The sequence below is a fragment of the Sceloporus undulatus genome, chromosome 5 (assembly GCF_019175285.1).
Source record: "Sceloporus undulatus isolate JIND9_A2432 ecotype Alabama chromosome 5, SceUnd_v1.1, whole genome shotgun sequence".
NCBI lineage: Eukaryota > Metazoa > Chordata > Lepidosauria > Squamata > Phrynosomatidae > Sceloporus > Sceloporus undulatus.
In genome coordinates, this window is record NC_056526.1 from 69,825,385 (window position 1) to 69,838,857 (window position 13,473).

At 39.0% G+C, this 13,473-nt stretch overlaps 1 protein-coding gene across 1 annotated transcript in view; it reads left to right on the plus strand.

Annotated features, from left to right (window-relative positions):
* The window catches only part of CFTR (CF transmembrane conductance regulator), a 120,690-nt gene that overhangs the window by 76,836 nt on the left and 30,381 nt on the right, over window positions 1-13,473 (plus strand). Inside the window, exons 16-20 of the mRNA XM_042470394.1 lie at window positions 2,168-2,202; window positions 3,979-4,232; window positions 6,612-6,691; window positions 11,961-12,111; window positions 13,207-13,434. Coding sequence (XP_042326328.1) covers window positions 2,168-2,202; window positions 3,979-4,232; window positions 6,612-6,691; window positions 11,961-12,111; window positions 13,207-13,434 — 748 coding nt within the window. The remainder of the gene's footprint in view (window positions 1-2,167; window positions 2,203-3,978; window positions 4,233-6,611; window positions 6,692-11,960; window positions 12,112-13,206; window positions 13,435-13,473) is intronic.

Consider the following 13,473-nt stretch of genomic DNA (forward strand, 5'->3'; position numbering starts at 1 on the left):
TGTCAGAGAGCTCTGGTGCCACAAAAATCTACAGTTCCCAGAATTCTGTAGCATTTACCCATGGCAGTTAAAGTGGTGTTACTGGATTATTTCTGTAGTGCGGTTGCAGGCTCAATGGACTTATTTTTGAGTAGATGTGCATAGGATTGCTTTGTAAGTTATGCATGAAGATACAGAAGGGAAAGATAAGGTTGGAAAATATAGCCAAAAAACTTCAGAAGAATAATCTTACAACATGATAATGGTAGTAAATGATGGGTAAGAAACTGTGATTGGCAATGCTGGAGGTTTCATACTTGGTACAGAAAATTAACATAAGCACAAAAAAAGGTGATAAGAAAAAAAATTACTTCACTTTCACTTTACTTTTAAATTTCTCTGATACACTGTAACCAAACTTTCTGAACATTTTCTGAGTAAATGGAAGTATGAAAAGAAATAATTGTCAAAGATCAAGTAATAAAGAAAAGGAGTTAAATAACAATCACAAAGACACTTAAGACCTTATCATATGGAAGGGAAGCTCTCAAATCCCATGGATAAACGGGGTTTAGATCCTGGGACTATCCCGCAAAAGTGGGATTGTTTTCAGACACGTCAGGCTAATTGAGCTTTAACATGACATTAATCCATGCAGAATGTCACAAAATCTTGCAGCTTTTTACTTTTGGGAAAATCCCAATGTTGCGTTAATGATCAATTAGCCCGACGTGTCTGAAAACAATCCCACTTCTGCAGGATATTCCCAGAATCTAAACCCCATTTATCCATGGGATTTGGGCACTTTGCCTCCCGTGTGATAAGGTCCTTACTGTGGAACACTAGAATCCTCTTTCCGCTACTTGGGCAGCTGCCACACTGCAAAATTAATGCAGTTTGACACTACTTCAACTGTCATGGCCCCATCCTATGTAATCCTGGGATTTGTAGTCTGTTGTGGCCCTAGAAATCTCTGGCAGAGAAGGATAAATATCTCACAAAACTACAAACCCCAGAATTCCTTAGCATTGAGCCATGGCAGTTAATGGGGTGTCAAAGTGCATTATTTCTACAGTGCAGATGTAGCCCTAGTTAAGTACACTTAAGTAAGCAACTAAGGCCTGTAAAAGATGGGGGTGGCATCTGGGCTCTCCAGGGACATGGCGTTTATATGACGCACGCCCTTGGAGTGCCTGGAAGCCACCTGGGGCCTCCTAAGGTAGCCCAAAACCAGCCCCAGAAGGAGAAGATCGTTTCCACTCCTATTTGGGCTGGCAGCAGGAGGTGCCTTCACGGACATGGCATGCCAAGGCCCCGGGGCGATCGGGCTGGGAGCAGCTTCTGGCCACTCCTTCCTGTCCATCTGCTTTGCCCCTAAGTTATATACACTTAGCTAAGCAAATGACTCAGTAGCAATTGTAAGTACAAAAAGTATGGATGAGTATATCTGTGTAACTCTTTCATATTCATGATTGGTACTTGATCATGATTGTGACACTGTTGCCACTACTGTAAACCTACCTTACTGGGCATCAGCGTAAATTTACAGTGCTTCATAAATAAAGGTTAATAATAATAATAATAATAATAATAATAATAATAATCAGCTGCATGAGGAAAAGGAAATCCATTCTTTGGCAGTTGGAACACAGGTAAATGATGTTTCTGTCAGGGATTTTTGTGGGATGGGTAGGGTAGGTTGGGCTTGGAGAAGTTAAGGATTCTGGCCATACTGAACTACAGTGCTACTCAAGTGATGGTCTGTGGATTAGTGGTGGCCTGCAACCAACTGGTTGCCAACTTGCCAGTTCACGAGGAGTTTCCAGGAAAGAAAAGTATAGTTATAATCAATGGACATAATTATGGTGCCAGTCCCTGGCTCACTGGGGAAAACAACTTGTCAATCCCCACCATCAGATAGTTTAAGAAACCCTACTCTGGTAGATCTGGAGAGACCTGTGTTCCAGTACAATTCAGCTGTGTATCTCAGTGGATTACTTTGGGACACACTGTCTCAAAGCTTGATGAGCCTCACAGCATTATTGTTGGAATAAAATTGCATAGGGAAGAGAGGAGAACCCACATTATGCCACCCTTCCCTTGGAGAAAGATTAGATAAAACAAAGATATTATAATAATAAGCAACAACAGTAACAGTAATCATTAAATATGTATTGTCTATTTGCAGGTGGTGGCTTCTCTCATTGGAGTATTGTGCATCAAGTGAGTACCACTTCGATTATATCATTTAAAATGTAGCAAGTTAAGTAATGTTTTCATAGGATTTTTAAAAATTTAATAGCGTTTTAATTCTCTAATAGTTCAGTTGTGTTTTAGTACTAGCTTTGTTGTTGTTGTGTACTTCAAGCTGTTTTCAATTTATAGTGACCATATCACCAGGTTTTCTTGGCAAGTTTCTTTAGAGGAAGTTTGTCATCGTCACCTTCTGAGGCTGAGTGTGACTTGCTCAAGGTCACCCACTGGGTTTTATGGCGGAGCCAAAAATTGAACTCTAGTCTCCTGAGTCATAGTCTAGCACTCAAACCATGACACTACCCTGGCTTTCTGCTTTGTTTATATATATACCTTTTTAATTTGCTTTTACTTGAACCCATTTTTATCTGTTGCGAGATGTCTTGAGTCCCAGCTCTCGGAGAAAGGTGGCTTTAAGTCAAAACAACAACAGCAACATCAGCAACTAGTTTTTATCAGAGTGCCAATTGATGATGATGATGATGATGATGATGATGTCAGGACCAAATAGAAGGAAAAAGAATCATCTTCCTCATCATCTTTCCCTCTCCATTCTGAAAGCACTCTGACTTCCTAGTAACTAATATTATAGAACAAACACTCTTATGTTAATTTATTTAGTTGGACCCTGAGTTATAACTACAAACAAGCATGATGCATTTTTATGGGTTATAATCCAATCCTGTGATAATTTTTTTCCCTCAGAAATGAATTCTGTTCAGTGGGCCTTTTCCACAAGTTTACACAGATAGGATTGCTCTTCTACACAAATGCCTAAAAATCTTTATTTAGAAGTCCTGCAGGTGTTACCATTCAGGAAAGTGCAATGTGCATAATGTAGTCAGCATGGTGTTATGGTCATCCAGAGACTATGAATCCCTGCTCATCTGAACTTGAGTGAGTTACAATCTCTCAGCTTCAGAGGAAGGCAAAGGCAATACCACCACCCCAAACGAATCTTGCCAAAAAAACTTTGTGATAGTTTCACCTTAGGATTGCCAAAACTTGGAAATCACTTGAAGGTGTGCAACAACTAATTTCAAGTGAATTGAAATATCAGAATGCAATATTCCCAGTCACAGCAAACCCTCAGATACATAATAGACAACTGTGGAAGGTTGGGGGCACTAGCCCCCTGGGAGCTCTTGGAGAGCCATACCTGTTGCTGTAAACAATAAAAATAAAAAAATGATTTTTGCCCCCAAACACCTGTAGCACAGGTATGGGACATTTTCATCATGCTTTGAGTTTTGAAAAAGTCTTCTCCTGGGCCTAAATTGGCCCATGGAAGTCCACAAATTGTGGTAGGAATGCACCCCACACCCTCTGTTCATACTAGGGCAAGGGTGGGGGATTTTTCTGGAAAAATTATTTTTGACTGCTGAGGAGCCCAGGGAGCCTGAAACATAGCGGAAATGTCCTCTGCATCCTCTAGAGTGTGTTTGGGAACTTTCTGAAGCATTCTGAGATGTGTGTGTGTGTGTGTGTGTGTGGATAGATTCTCCTCCACGGTCCCAAAATTTCCTTGGTCCATTGAACGCCACATGTGACCCACTGGCTAAACATTGCTCACTCGTGTTTTAAAATGAACTTTTTCTGTCTAATGAAAACTCTTTTTAAAAAACATGTTTTCCAAAAAGGGAAATGTCTTCAAATCAGTTATGATTTATTCTTCAACTTGACATACTAAAGCAAGATAAAATGATTATATTGACAATATAACAATTTCTGTGTGTTTTCTTATAGTGATGCTGTTTCACGTTCAGCTACTCAAAACGTAACAAATGCTACCTCTGATGTTGCTGTTATTGTTACTCAGACTAGCACCTATTACATCTTTTACATTTATGTGGGAGTGGCAGATACTCTGTTGGCCCTGGGAATCCTCAGAGGCTTGCCCCTGGTGCATACTCTAATAACAGTTTCTAAAACTCTTCATCATAAGATGTTGCATGCAGTCCTTCAAGCACCCATGTCTTCCTTCAACAAGCTGAAAGCAGGTAGAATTAGCCTACTCAATAAGCAGAAAGTTTATGGGTTTTGAACAACAGTACTCTTGTGTTAAAAGGAACTGTTACAAGGCTCTTCTCATTAGTGCCTCAATGCTACCTTTTTACCTGAGATATATCAGAAGACTCTACATGAATGACACTTGCCCAATATCAACCTTTGATACATGTTCCCTAAATGTATAAGGGCTAAGGTCCCCAGTGTCCTCCTCTTATAACTTTGATATTTTGGTAGCATGTTTCCTGTGTCTATATGGTTGTGGATTCACTCAGGCAGAAGCTTCTCTTGAAACAAGCAAACAAACAAACCTTAACTTTATTTAGTCTGGCCCGAAAGGTCGGCTGAGGGTGGAGTCAGGGCATCATGTCCACACTACTCACGCCCCGAATCCAACCCCAGGGTGCCATGATGCCACGCACCGCTCCACATGGTGTGTGGCATCACGATACTCGTCCAGCACTTCCGCACGATACAGCATTGAAAGAGTTGCGTATAGCCATGGCACTGCGGCTATGGCACCCTTTCCAGGGTGCAAAAAGGAGTCACTTTTTGCGGCTCCTTTTTGTGCCCTGGAAAGGCCAGATTGGGGCCATGACATGCCGGTTGCTGTGGCCCCGATCTGGCTGTAAAAGGGGCAGCTGGAGGTTGCCCCTTCAGGGCGGTCTGCATAGCCACTAAGTAACATGTATGAAGAATGTAGCTTATGTAGAACAGTTTCACAGATGGTATGGTTACACTGATTACAAAAAATCAACAGTTGCAGGCAATTCCCCACTCAAATGCTATCCACTAAACTTCCCTGAATAGATCTCTGATTTCACTCAATGCCTAATTCTCAATGGAGCTCCAACTGAACATTCCACTGAACTTTTCTAAATTAAACTATTCTCTTCTCCCCTGAACTATTTTCTTTTCCCTTTTATATCCCATGGCAGCCCTCACCTACAGCCAACCTTAAACAGAATTGGCTGTTGGGAAATCAAGTCTGCCCAGTGACTCTGTCACAGGAACACTTTAGGTTTTTGCTAGGATTGAAGAAAACAATGACATCTCTCACCATCTGTCTTTCTTAGAACTTTCTTTCATAGTGGAGTTAGAAATTTAGGGCCAATTCTTTGGGTGTGTGTAGAGACAGAAGTATCTTCCAGCACTGGGAGTTGAACTAGTAATTTATTCTCCTCCCTTCTATCTGCCCTGAGGCAGCTGGATTGAATTGTTGGGGGATACACTACTCCCATGTGTTTTGGAAATGGGGTTATAAATGTAGCTGAGAAAACACTTGTTGATGATACTGTGTTGTTCTCAAACAGGGGGGAAAGATTGACCCAAGCCAGACCAGGCCCTGAGATGCTTAGAAGAAGCCCTTTTTGGTACCTCAACATCTTCATAGGCATGGCTAGTGGGGATGTGAAATGGGGCTGACCCTAAGCTATAGTACTGCCTTCTTAGGGAGGCCAGAATGCCCTTCTCTTTGCTAATGTTTGTTGGTTAGAAGGAGGTTCTGTTTTTTGATTTTTAAAAATTCTGACAGGTTTTTAGAACTGAAGGTTTTTGCAGAAATGACTTTAGTGGATGGTATATTATTTTTTATTGAACTGCTTATTTAAATGTATTTAAATTGATTAATTCTGAGTAGTTTAATTCTGTTTTAATGTTGACTTTTGTATGCTTTAGCTATATTGGACTTGTTTTAAACTGTAAGCTGTATCGTCTCAACTTTGGAAGATGGAGATAGTAATAAATTTTGGGAACGGGGGTTCAATCATTATCATCAACAACAACAATGGTGGTCGTGGTGGTTGTCCTCAGGTACACACACATCAGTTAAAAGGCTGTGTGTGTGTGGGGGGGGGGGTACAGAACTCAGAAGCTGTAGACAGTACCACCACTGGACCCAAACATTCTGTTGGTCATAACAAAACAATGCTTTTACAGTGGACTTAAATATAGCTTTGTGCTCAGAGGAATTCTGCTCCACAGTAATGATTCAGAGACGCTAAGAGGGAGACACTTTCCATGGTGATTCAGGAAGCATGCCTGGCTTTCAGGCACTTCCTCCACCTTTTAGGGATGTTTGGGGGACGTTTTAGCAGCGATGCAGCCACATATGAAAATCTTCAGTAAGAGCTGTTTGATGGTGGAACACACTCCCTCAGAGATTGGGGGAGCCTCTTTCTATGGAGGTCTTTAAACAGTGGCTGGATGGCCATCTGTTGGGAGTGCTTTAATTGTGTATTCCTACATGGCAGGGGGTTGGACTGGATGGCCCTTATGGTCTCTTGCAACTCAGACTGCTTCCTACTCAGGAAAGCTCACTTCTCTATTGTGTCCTGAAGTCCTGCTCTGTTATTTTTTTTTTCAACATGCAGGTGGAATACTAAACAGATTTTCAAAGGATATAGCAATATTGGATGACTTACTGCCACTTACAATATTTGACTTCGTCCAGGTTTGTAGAAACCAAATATATTTTGCAGTGTGTAAAGTGTGTAACTTGCTTGTTTTCTGTAAGATAAACTGTGTTTTGAAGATCAAATTTTGTAACAAATTCAATAGAATTTTAAAAATATAACATGTGTTAAATTTCATACAACTTGTCTTCAAACTGCTTTTTCCACTAGTCTGCTGGGTGCCATCTATGTGCACCTGAACTTAAGTCACACTGTAAAGTCAAAGGCTTTCATGGCCGGTATCCATAGTTTTTTGTGGGTTTTTCAGGTTTATGTGGCCATGTTCTAGCAGAGTTTCTTTCTGACGTTTCGCCAGCATCTGTGGCTGGCATCAGATGCTGGCGAAACGTCAGAAAGAAACTCTGCTAGAACATAGCCACATAGCCCAAAAAACCCACAAAAAACTTAAGTCACACTGTCCATCCAATGAGATAAGGTCAAATTGACCACTTTGGCTAAATAGACCATTCTCTTTCTACTTATTAAAGTTATAACGAGTGTTCTACATTTGCAAAATTATAACCAGTCATGTGCGTAAATGATATTCTGGGAGCATTTACACTGTAGAAATAATAGTTTGACACCACTTTACCTGCTGTGGCTCCCTTCTACAGAATCCTGAGATTTGTCATTTTGTGATGCACCAGCACTCTTTTGCACAGAAGTCTAAAGACCTTGTAAAACGACAAATCTCAGGATTCCAGAGGATGGAGCTATAGTACTCAAAGGAGTGTCAAACTGCATTATTTTTATACTGTACTTGCATCCTCTATTACATAGAACAATGCACATTAAGTCATCTCCTAAAGTGTATAGGGAGCATAATTTTGCAGACTAGGTTTAATAGCAAAATAAATACATTTAAATCAATTAGTGTAAAACAATAATAATAATAATATTTATTTATTTATACCCAGCTCTTCAGCCAAGGCTATCAGAGAGGCTTACAATTTGTTAATTAGACATTTCCCTGCCCTCAGGCTTACAATCTGAAAAAAGACAAGACACAAAAGGAGAAGGGAAGGGAAGGGGAAAAGTCCAGCAGATCTGCTCTCCCTTGGAGGCCTGTTGGAGCTGGCTTGTCTTTCTCTCCTTCACGATGGTGGATAGAAGGACTCCTCTTCTTTTCAGTCAAGGCCTGAACTGGCTAAACCATGAAAAAAGTGAATTTAAGCAAAAAATACATTTAAATTGAAGAGTTACTTTGCATGAAATGAATGATTATTTTATTTTGGTATTATGAACACAATACCAATCCTGTATAATTTCTCCACATTGGTAGATTTCCATTCTGTATAGAAAGGACAGTTCTGTTTCCATGGTGCTCAAACTCTCAGCTGCTAATAAAATTGCAAATTGTGGCATTCTAGAAAATGCAGATATATGCTTGCTAGGAACTATGCCAAAGATAACCCATTTTAAAATGGAGAAGCTTTCTGCAGTGTGCATAACACTGTTTAGTAGGCAGATGGTTTCTTAAGTGCATAACCAGCATTGTAGACAGTGTTGTGAAGGTGGTTATTGTGTATTTTGTAGTACGATTTTGCTTTAGCTGTCTTTCTTTTCCTATTTCCATAGCCTTTAAAAGATAGGAAGGGGCTTGAGCTTGTGTGTTTAGATATTTCTTCAGACGGGTTTTCACCAGAAAAGCCTTCCTCTGTTGGTAGGGTTGCAATACCATCTGGTCTGTTGGGTTTCATTCAGTTTCTAGTCATGCCACCTGATGCCTATTAGGACTATCAAGTGGTCCAGATTCTATGCCTTTTTTAAGGCAAGTATCTAGCCCTTGTAGTAGCAGAATTATGGGGGGAAATATACAGTCACACTTCTTTCCAGTTGTTATGTGAGAAACAAGTGTGTCCTTGCTTTTGAATGTGTTTAGCCTAAGAGGGAAGTCTCACACATTATGACTGAGATTGTGAACCCTCCTCTCTCAGTTCTGATTTCCAGTTCCCTGTGTAAATGTTATAGCTCAGCAGGAAATTCTTAGCTTTTGCAGGAAAGTTTAGCTGAAGTCTGATTTGCAGAGCCCCTTGTAAAGATTGTACAGAAAACAGTGGAGCCATTGGATGAAGGATGAGAGTTGCAACAATGACTAGTATTTAAGGTTTCATTGAATCTGTTGTTTTTCATACCTTGCTAGATGTAGCAATATTATATATTTTTATTAGATGTACAGAAAAAAACAAAAACAAACAGTTCCATTTTATGAGGGGAAGTTGGATTCTCTTACCGCCTGATGTGATTATTGCTACCTTCTCTTCACCCCTCCTATATTCATCTCCCCACTGCTGTCCCTTCTACCATTTCCCTGCACCTCGATTTATTTCTCTTTCTCCCTGCTCCTTTTCTTGCAGCAGTGGCATCATGTCTGCTTTCAAGTGGGGGAGGGCAAGAGATAGGATTGGAGGTGCAGCTGTGGCTGCAAGAAAGGGCAACGTGAAAGGCAAGGTTAAACAAATGGGGCAAGAGGGGGAAAGTGTGGCTTCTTGGGATGAAAGAAAGGCAGGGAGGAAGGATTAAATGTGCAAGAGCAAGGAGCAACAAGAATATCAAAGTATGAGGCGAGGATGCTGAACATGCGGAAGAAGAACAGCAGCTACTTTTTATAGTGGATTGCCAATAACCTAAAGATGTCTGTTTGCAACATTCCTCCTGTGACCTCAAGATGTCGGCCACTTTCACCACAACAGCACTGCCATCAAAAAGCTGCTTAACTCCAACTTTTGAGCAGTTCACAGCCATTTTCCACTAAAAGGCTTTCTTGCACTGGTACAAGGGGGAGAGCTTGGATGAGACGAAGCATGCTACAGGTAGGAGGTAGGCAAGGAAGGGATAGAAATGCAACTTCAGACTAAGGGGGGGGGGGAGCACTGTAAAGTCATGAGGTGAGGCAAGAGAAGGAGGAAAGAAAGAGGGGAAAAAAGATGGAGAGATGCAGTGGGCGAGTTCAAGGAAAAAAAATAGGTACATGGTGCAAATTTGTCTTTACTTTCCTGGCAGTAACTCTAAAATGCTTTCTCAAAATCCTCCTGTGATCTGCTGAGACTAACATTAGAACTGCCATAAACTTTGTATGTTTTTTTGTTATTAATTCCAACAACAAATGTGTAAAGCAGATTTATGTGCAGGGGTGTCATTAGGGATGTGTGATGAGTATGGGCCGCACCAGGTGAAACCCTAATGGTGGATGACACCATTACTCCCCAAACATCTGCCTTTGGGCAGAAACAAGCTGTGGCATTTGCCTGCATCCCTTTAAAAGGCTGTTGAGAAGTGGGAAGAGAAAGGAGAGGCCCCAGATTTTTTAAAAAAATTTAAATTTTAAAGTTTACTTTGAATTTTTTAAATTCTTTTAAAAATAAATTAATTTTTAAAATTCTTTTAAAAATTTAAAAAACATCATATCTTACCAATTTTTTTACTTTAATCACATTAAACTATTTTTACTTTAACCGTATTAAACTATATACCTGTAAATATATTTAGGGTGTGCATATACTACTGTAATTGAAAAGTATAATTTTAATTTAAAAGTAATTTAGTAATTTAAAAGTATAATTTTAATTTGCTATTACCATTACATTCAGTGATATAAAGGAATTGCAATTTATGAGTCACTAAGTATGCTGTATGGTATGGGAAGAGGTCATTTGGGGATGATACCAAGAGTTACTGCAGTGGATGATGCTAACCCTAATCCTAGTGATGCCACTGGATTTACTGAGATAATGATGGTCCATGGTTTCACAGTATTTTCACAGCTACGTAGGCACTTTACAGCACTTTAAACATTTCCACTGCACTTTAAACAGTTTTCTTGGACGAATAGCAGTTATAAAAACTGGTAGCAATGTTGAAACATATCAGGGAAAATACCCCAACAATTAATGTGTAATTTGCATTATCAGAATGCAAATTAATGATATATGTTAATAATAATTTGAATAATATGGCCATTAGATGCCCCGGTTTGAGAGGATGAAATATAGCAACCTTCCCTGTTGGCAACACATTGGATCTAGCCACAGGGATGTACAAACTCTGGGTTGTGGGGGAGGGTTGAGAGCTTTTGGACTCTTCCTCTGTACCTCTGGAGTCCAGCTATGTTCATATAGGGGACTGTAAGTATTTCCTGCATCTATAAATCACCAGTACAGCTGTTTCATTGTGGTCATGTATTTGTTTCAGCTGCCCCTAATCAAGCCCTGACTATGGAAAGTCACCAATACAGAGTAACCAAATGTAGGTTTTCTGTTGAATTAACAAAAATACCGTCAAAATTGTAAATACTTACTGGATTCCAAAAACTTCTTAAAACCCGATTGATCCACTTTAAGTATTATATGGGACCGAACAGACAGGCTAAAATAAAGCTGCTTTGGGTCACTTTGGAGGTATGCTGTTTAAATGATGAGTGCATCCTAAGAGGCCGGAAGCTGCGCCAAGGCCACACTCCAGTCCTAAGCTTCTGGCCTTTTAAGATGTGAATGTCATTTAAACAGCATACCTCCAAAGTGACCTGAAGCAGCTTTATTTTGGCCTGTCTGTTCGGGCCCATATCTCCCTTTGTTCTGTCAACTGTGACAATCGTGTATATCCCTTTTCCTTTTTTTTAAAAAAATCTTTTCTGCCTTTGATGGTAAATTGCAATAATTATATCTAAACAAAGTGTGAATGGCTCGATAGGTGTTTTTCCCTTCAAGAAGTTCAAGATAGTGATTGTATTGTAGGTGATATTCTGATACATTTACCTTCTAAGGATGAATATTGATGGGGCAGTGAAAATGCAAAAATGTTATCTCAGTGCAGAACCGGTGTGGTGAGATCCACAAAGAAGGAATCATCTCCATTCAGGGACTATCCTGCAGAGTAGATGTAGATTTGGATTTTCATTAGCACAGTGTTCACATTTATTTCTTCACAGATTCATGGAGGAAAAATGTTTCATTTCTCTTGCAAGCACTTATACTTTATTTGACTTGATTGTACAGACAAGGACTTTAAAACAATATAAATTCATTTGATGCATTATTAATGGCCACTTGATTAAGAAAGTCATGCAATCAATTATTAATCTCGGAGAGCTCTAGCTCCAAATATGGGTGATTTATTTTTGTTCTCGTATGAATCTCTTATTTGAGAGGGAACTTCTAGGATGTTGGAATTACATACATTAATTTCCTCAATAGAAATTATGAATTTCTAATTTGTAAAATTGGGGTTGAGTGTTTACTGTGTCAACTATGTTTTTCTGTCTTCCCTCAGTTAATATTCATTGTGATTGGTGCTATAATAGTAGTATCAGCTGTTGAACCATACATCTTCCTGGCATCTGTGCCTGTGATAGCAGCCTTTGTAATGTTAAGAGCATACTTCCTGCACACTTCTCAGCAGCTGAAACAACTGGAATCTGAAGGTATGACAAGGATAATTAATAGATTTACTATTAACATAATAATAGACATTTCGGTGTGAAATAAGTATGGAGCTAAAATTATTATGACATTTCAAATGGATGACATTATCACTATGAATCTGTTTCATAGAAATTTACTTTCAGCACACAGTGGTTAAAATTTTGTTAATGTTTCAGGTCCATGAGTCACTATAGGAACAGAAATGACAGCAAGATGGCACGATGGAAATCCTTAGAGAATAAGCAAATTCATATGCAGAAATTTCTTTTGTGTGACATACTGTCACAGGTGCAGCATTTGTAAATATTTACAAGATGATGACCATAAACGTTATGGCTTGATATCAGCCTGCAAATATTTGCAAATTGTTCTTTGTATAGTAAATATATTATTGTATTTATTTTGTTGTTATTACACTTTTATCTCCTTGTAATCTTTAACAAACAATTTAAACATAATCAACATAATAAAAAATATCATTATCATCATCTATTGCATGGTTAGTGAAATAGCCTTACTGGTTAGTGAAATACATTTATGATTGTTCTGTGACCTGATAAAGTTACAAAAGAAAGCAAACACATTAGTAATAGAAATGAACGATATTTGTGATATTTGGGTTTCTGTACAAGGGTCATTTAATTTCAGATGATACTGTCTAAGTTCTGAAATCAAAGGGAAAACACTTACCTTTGTCCTACCACCCTCACAAGTGTGTCTTGGTGACTGCCCTTAGGATTTGGTAGTCTTCTAAGGATGTTGGGCTGCTTACAGGTTGCTTTCTGTCCATCAGCAGGTCAAAAAGTTCTTGCTCCAATGCACTTTTGGGGACTGATTGCATTGGCTTTTAACAGTGTGCTTTTCATTATTATTTTTTGAGTTTTGTTTAGTGCTACAGATAAGTTAATATTTTAACTTTAAAAAAGGTTTTTGCATATATGTTTTTATTTGTGTTTATTTTAACTTTTGTAAGCGGTCTTGAATCCCAGCTCTGGGAAAAGGGCAGGATGCAAAGTAATAAAATAAATAAATAAAGGTCTCTTGTAAAAAGTACTTATCATCATCATCATCATTGAATTTTTTGTTCTTTGTAGCTAGAAGTCCAATTTTCACACATCTTGTTACAAGCTTAAAGGGGCTTTGGACACTGAGAGCTTTTGGACGGCAACCGTATTTTGAGACTCTGTTTCATAAAGCCTTGAACTTGCATACAGCAAATTGGTTCCTATACCTGTCCACATTACGTTGGTTCCAGATGAGGATAGAAATGATTTTTGTCATCTTCTTCATCATTGTGACATTTGTTTCTATTGCTACTACAGGTATATAATTTCTGTTTTGAACTGAACTGAAATAAAAGG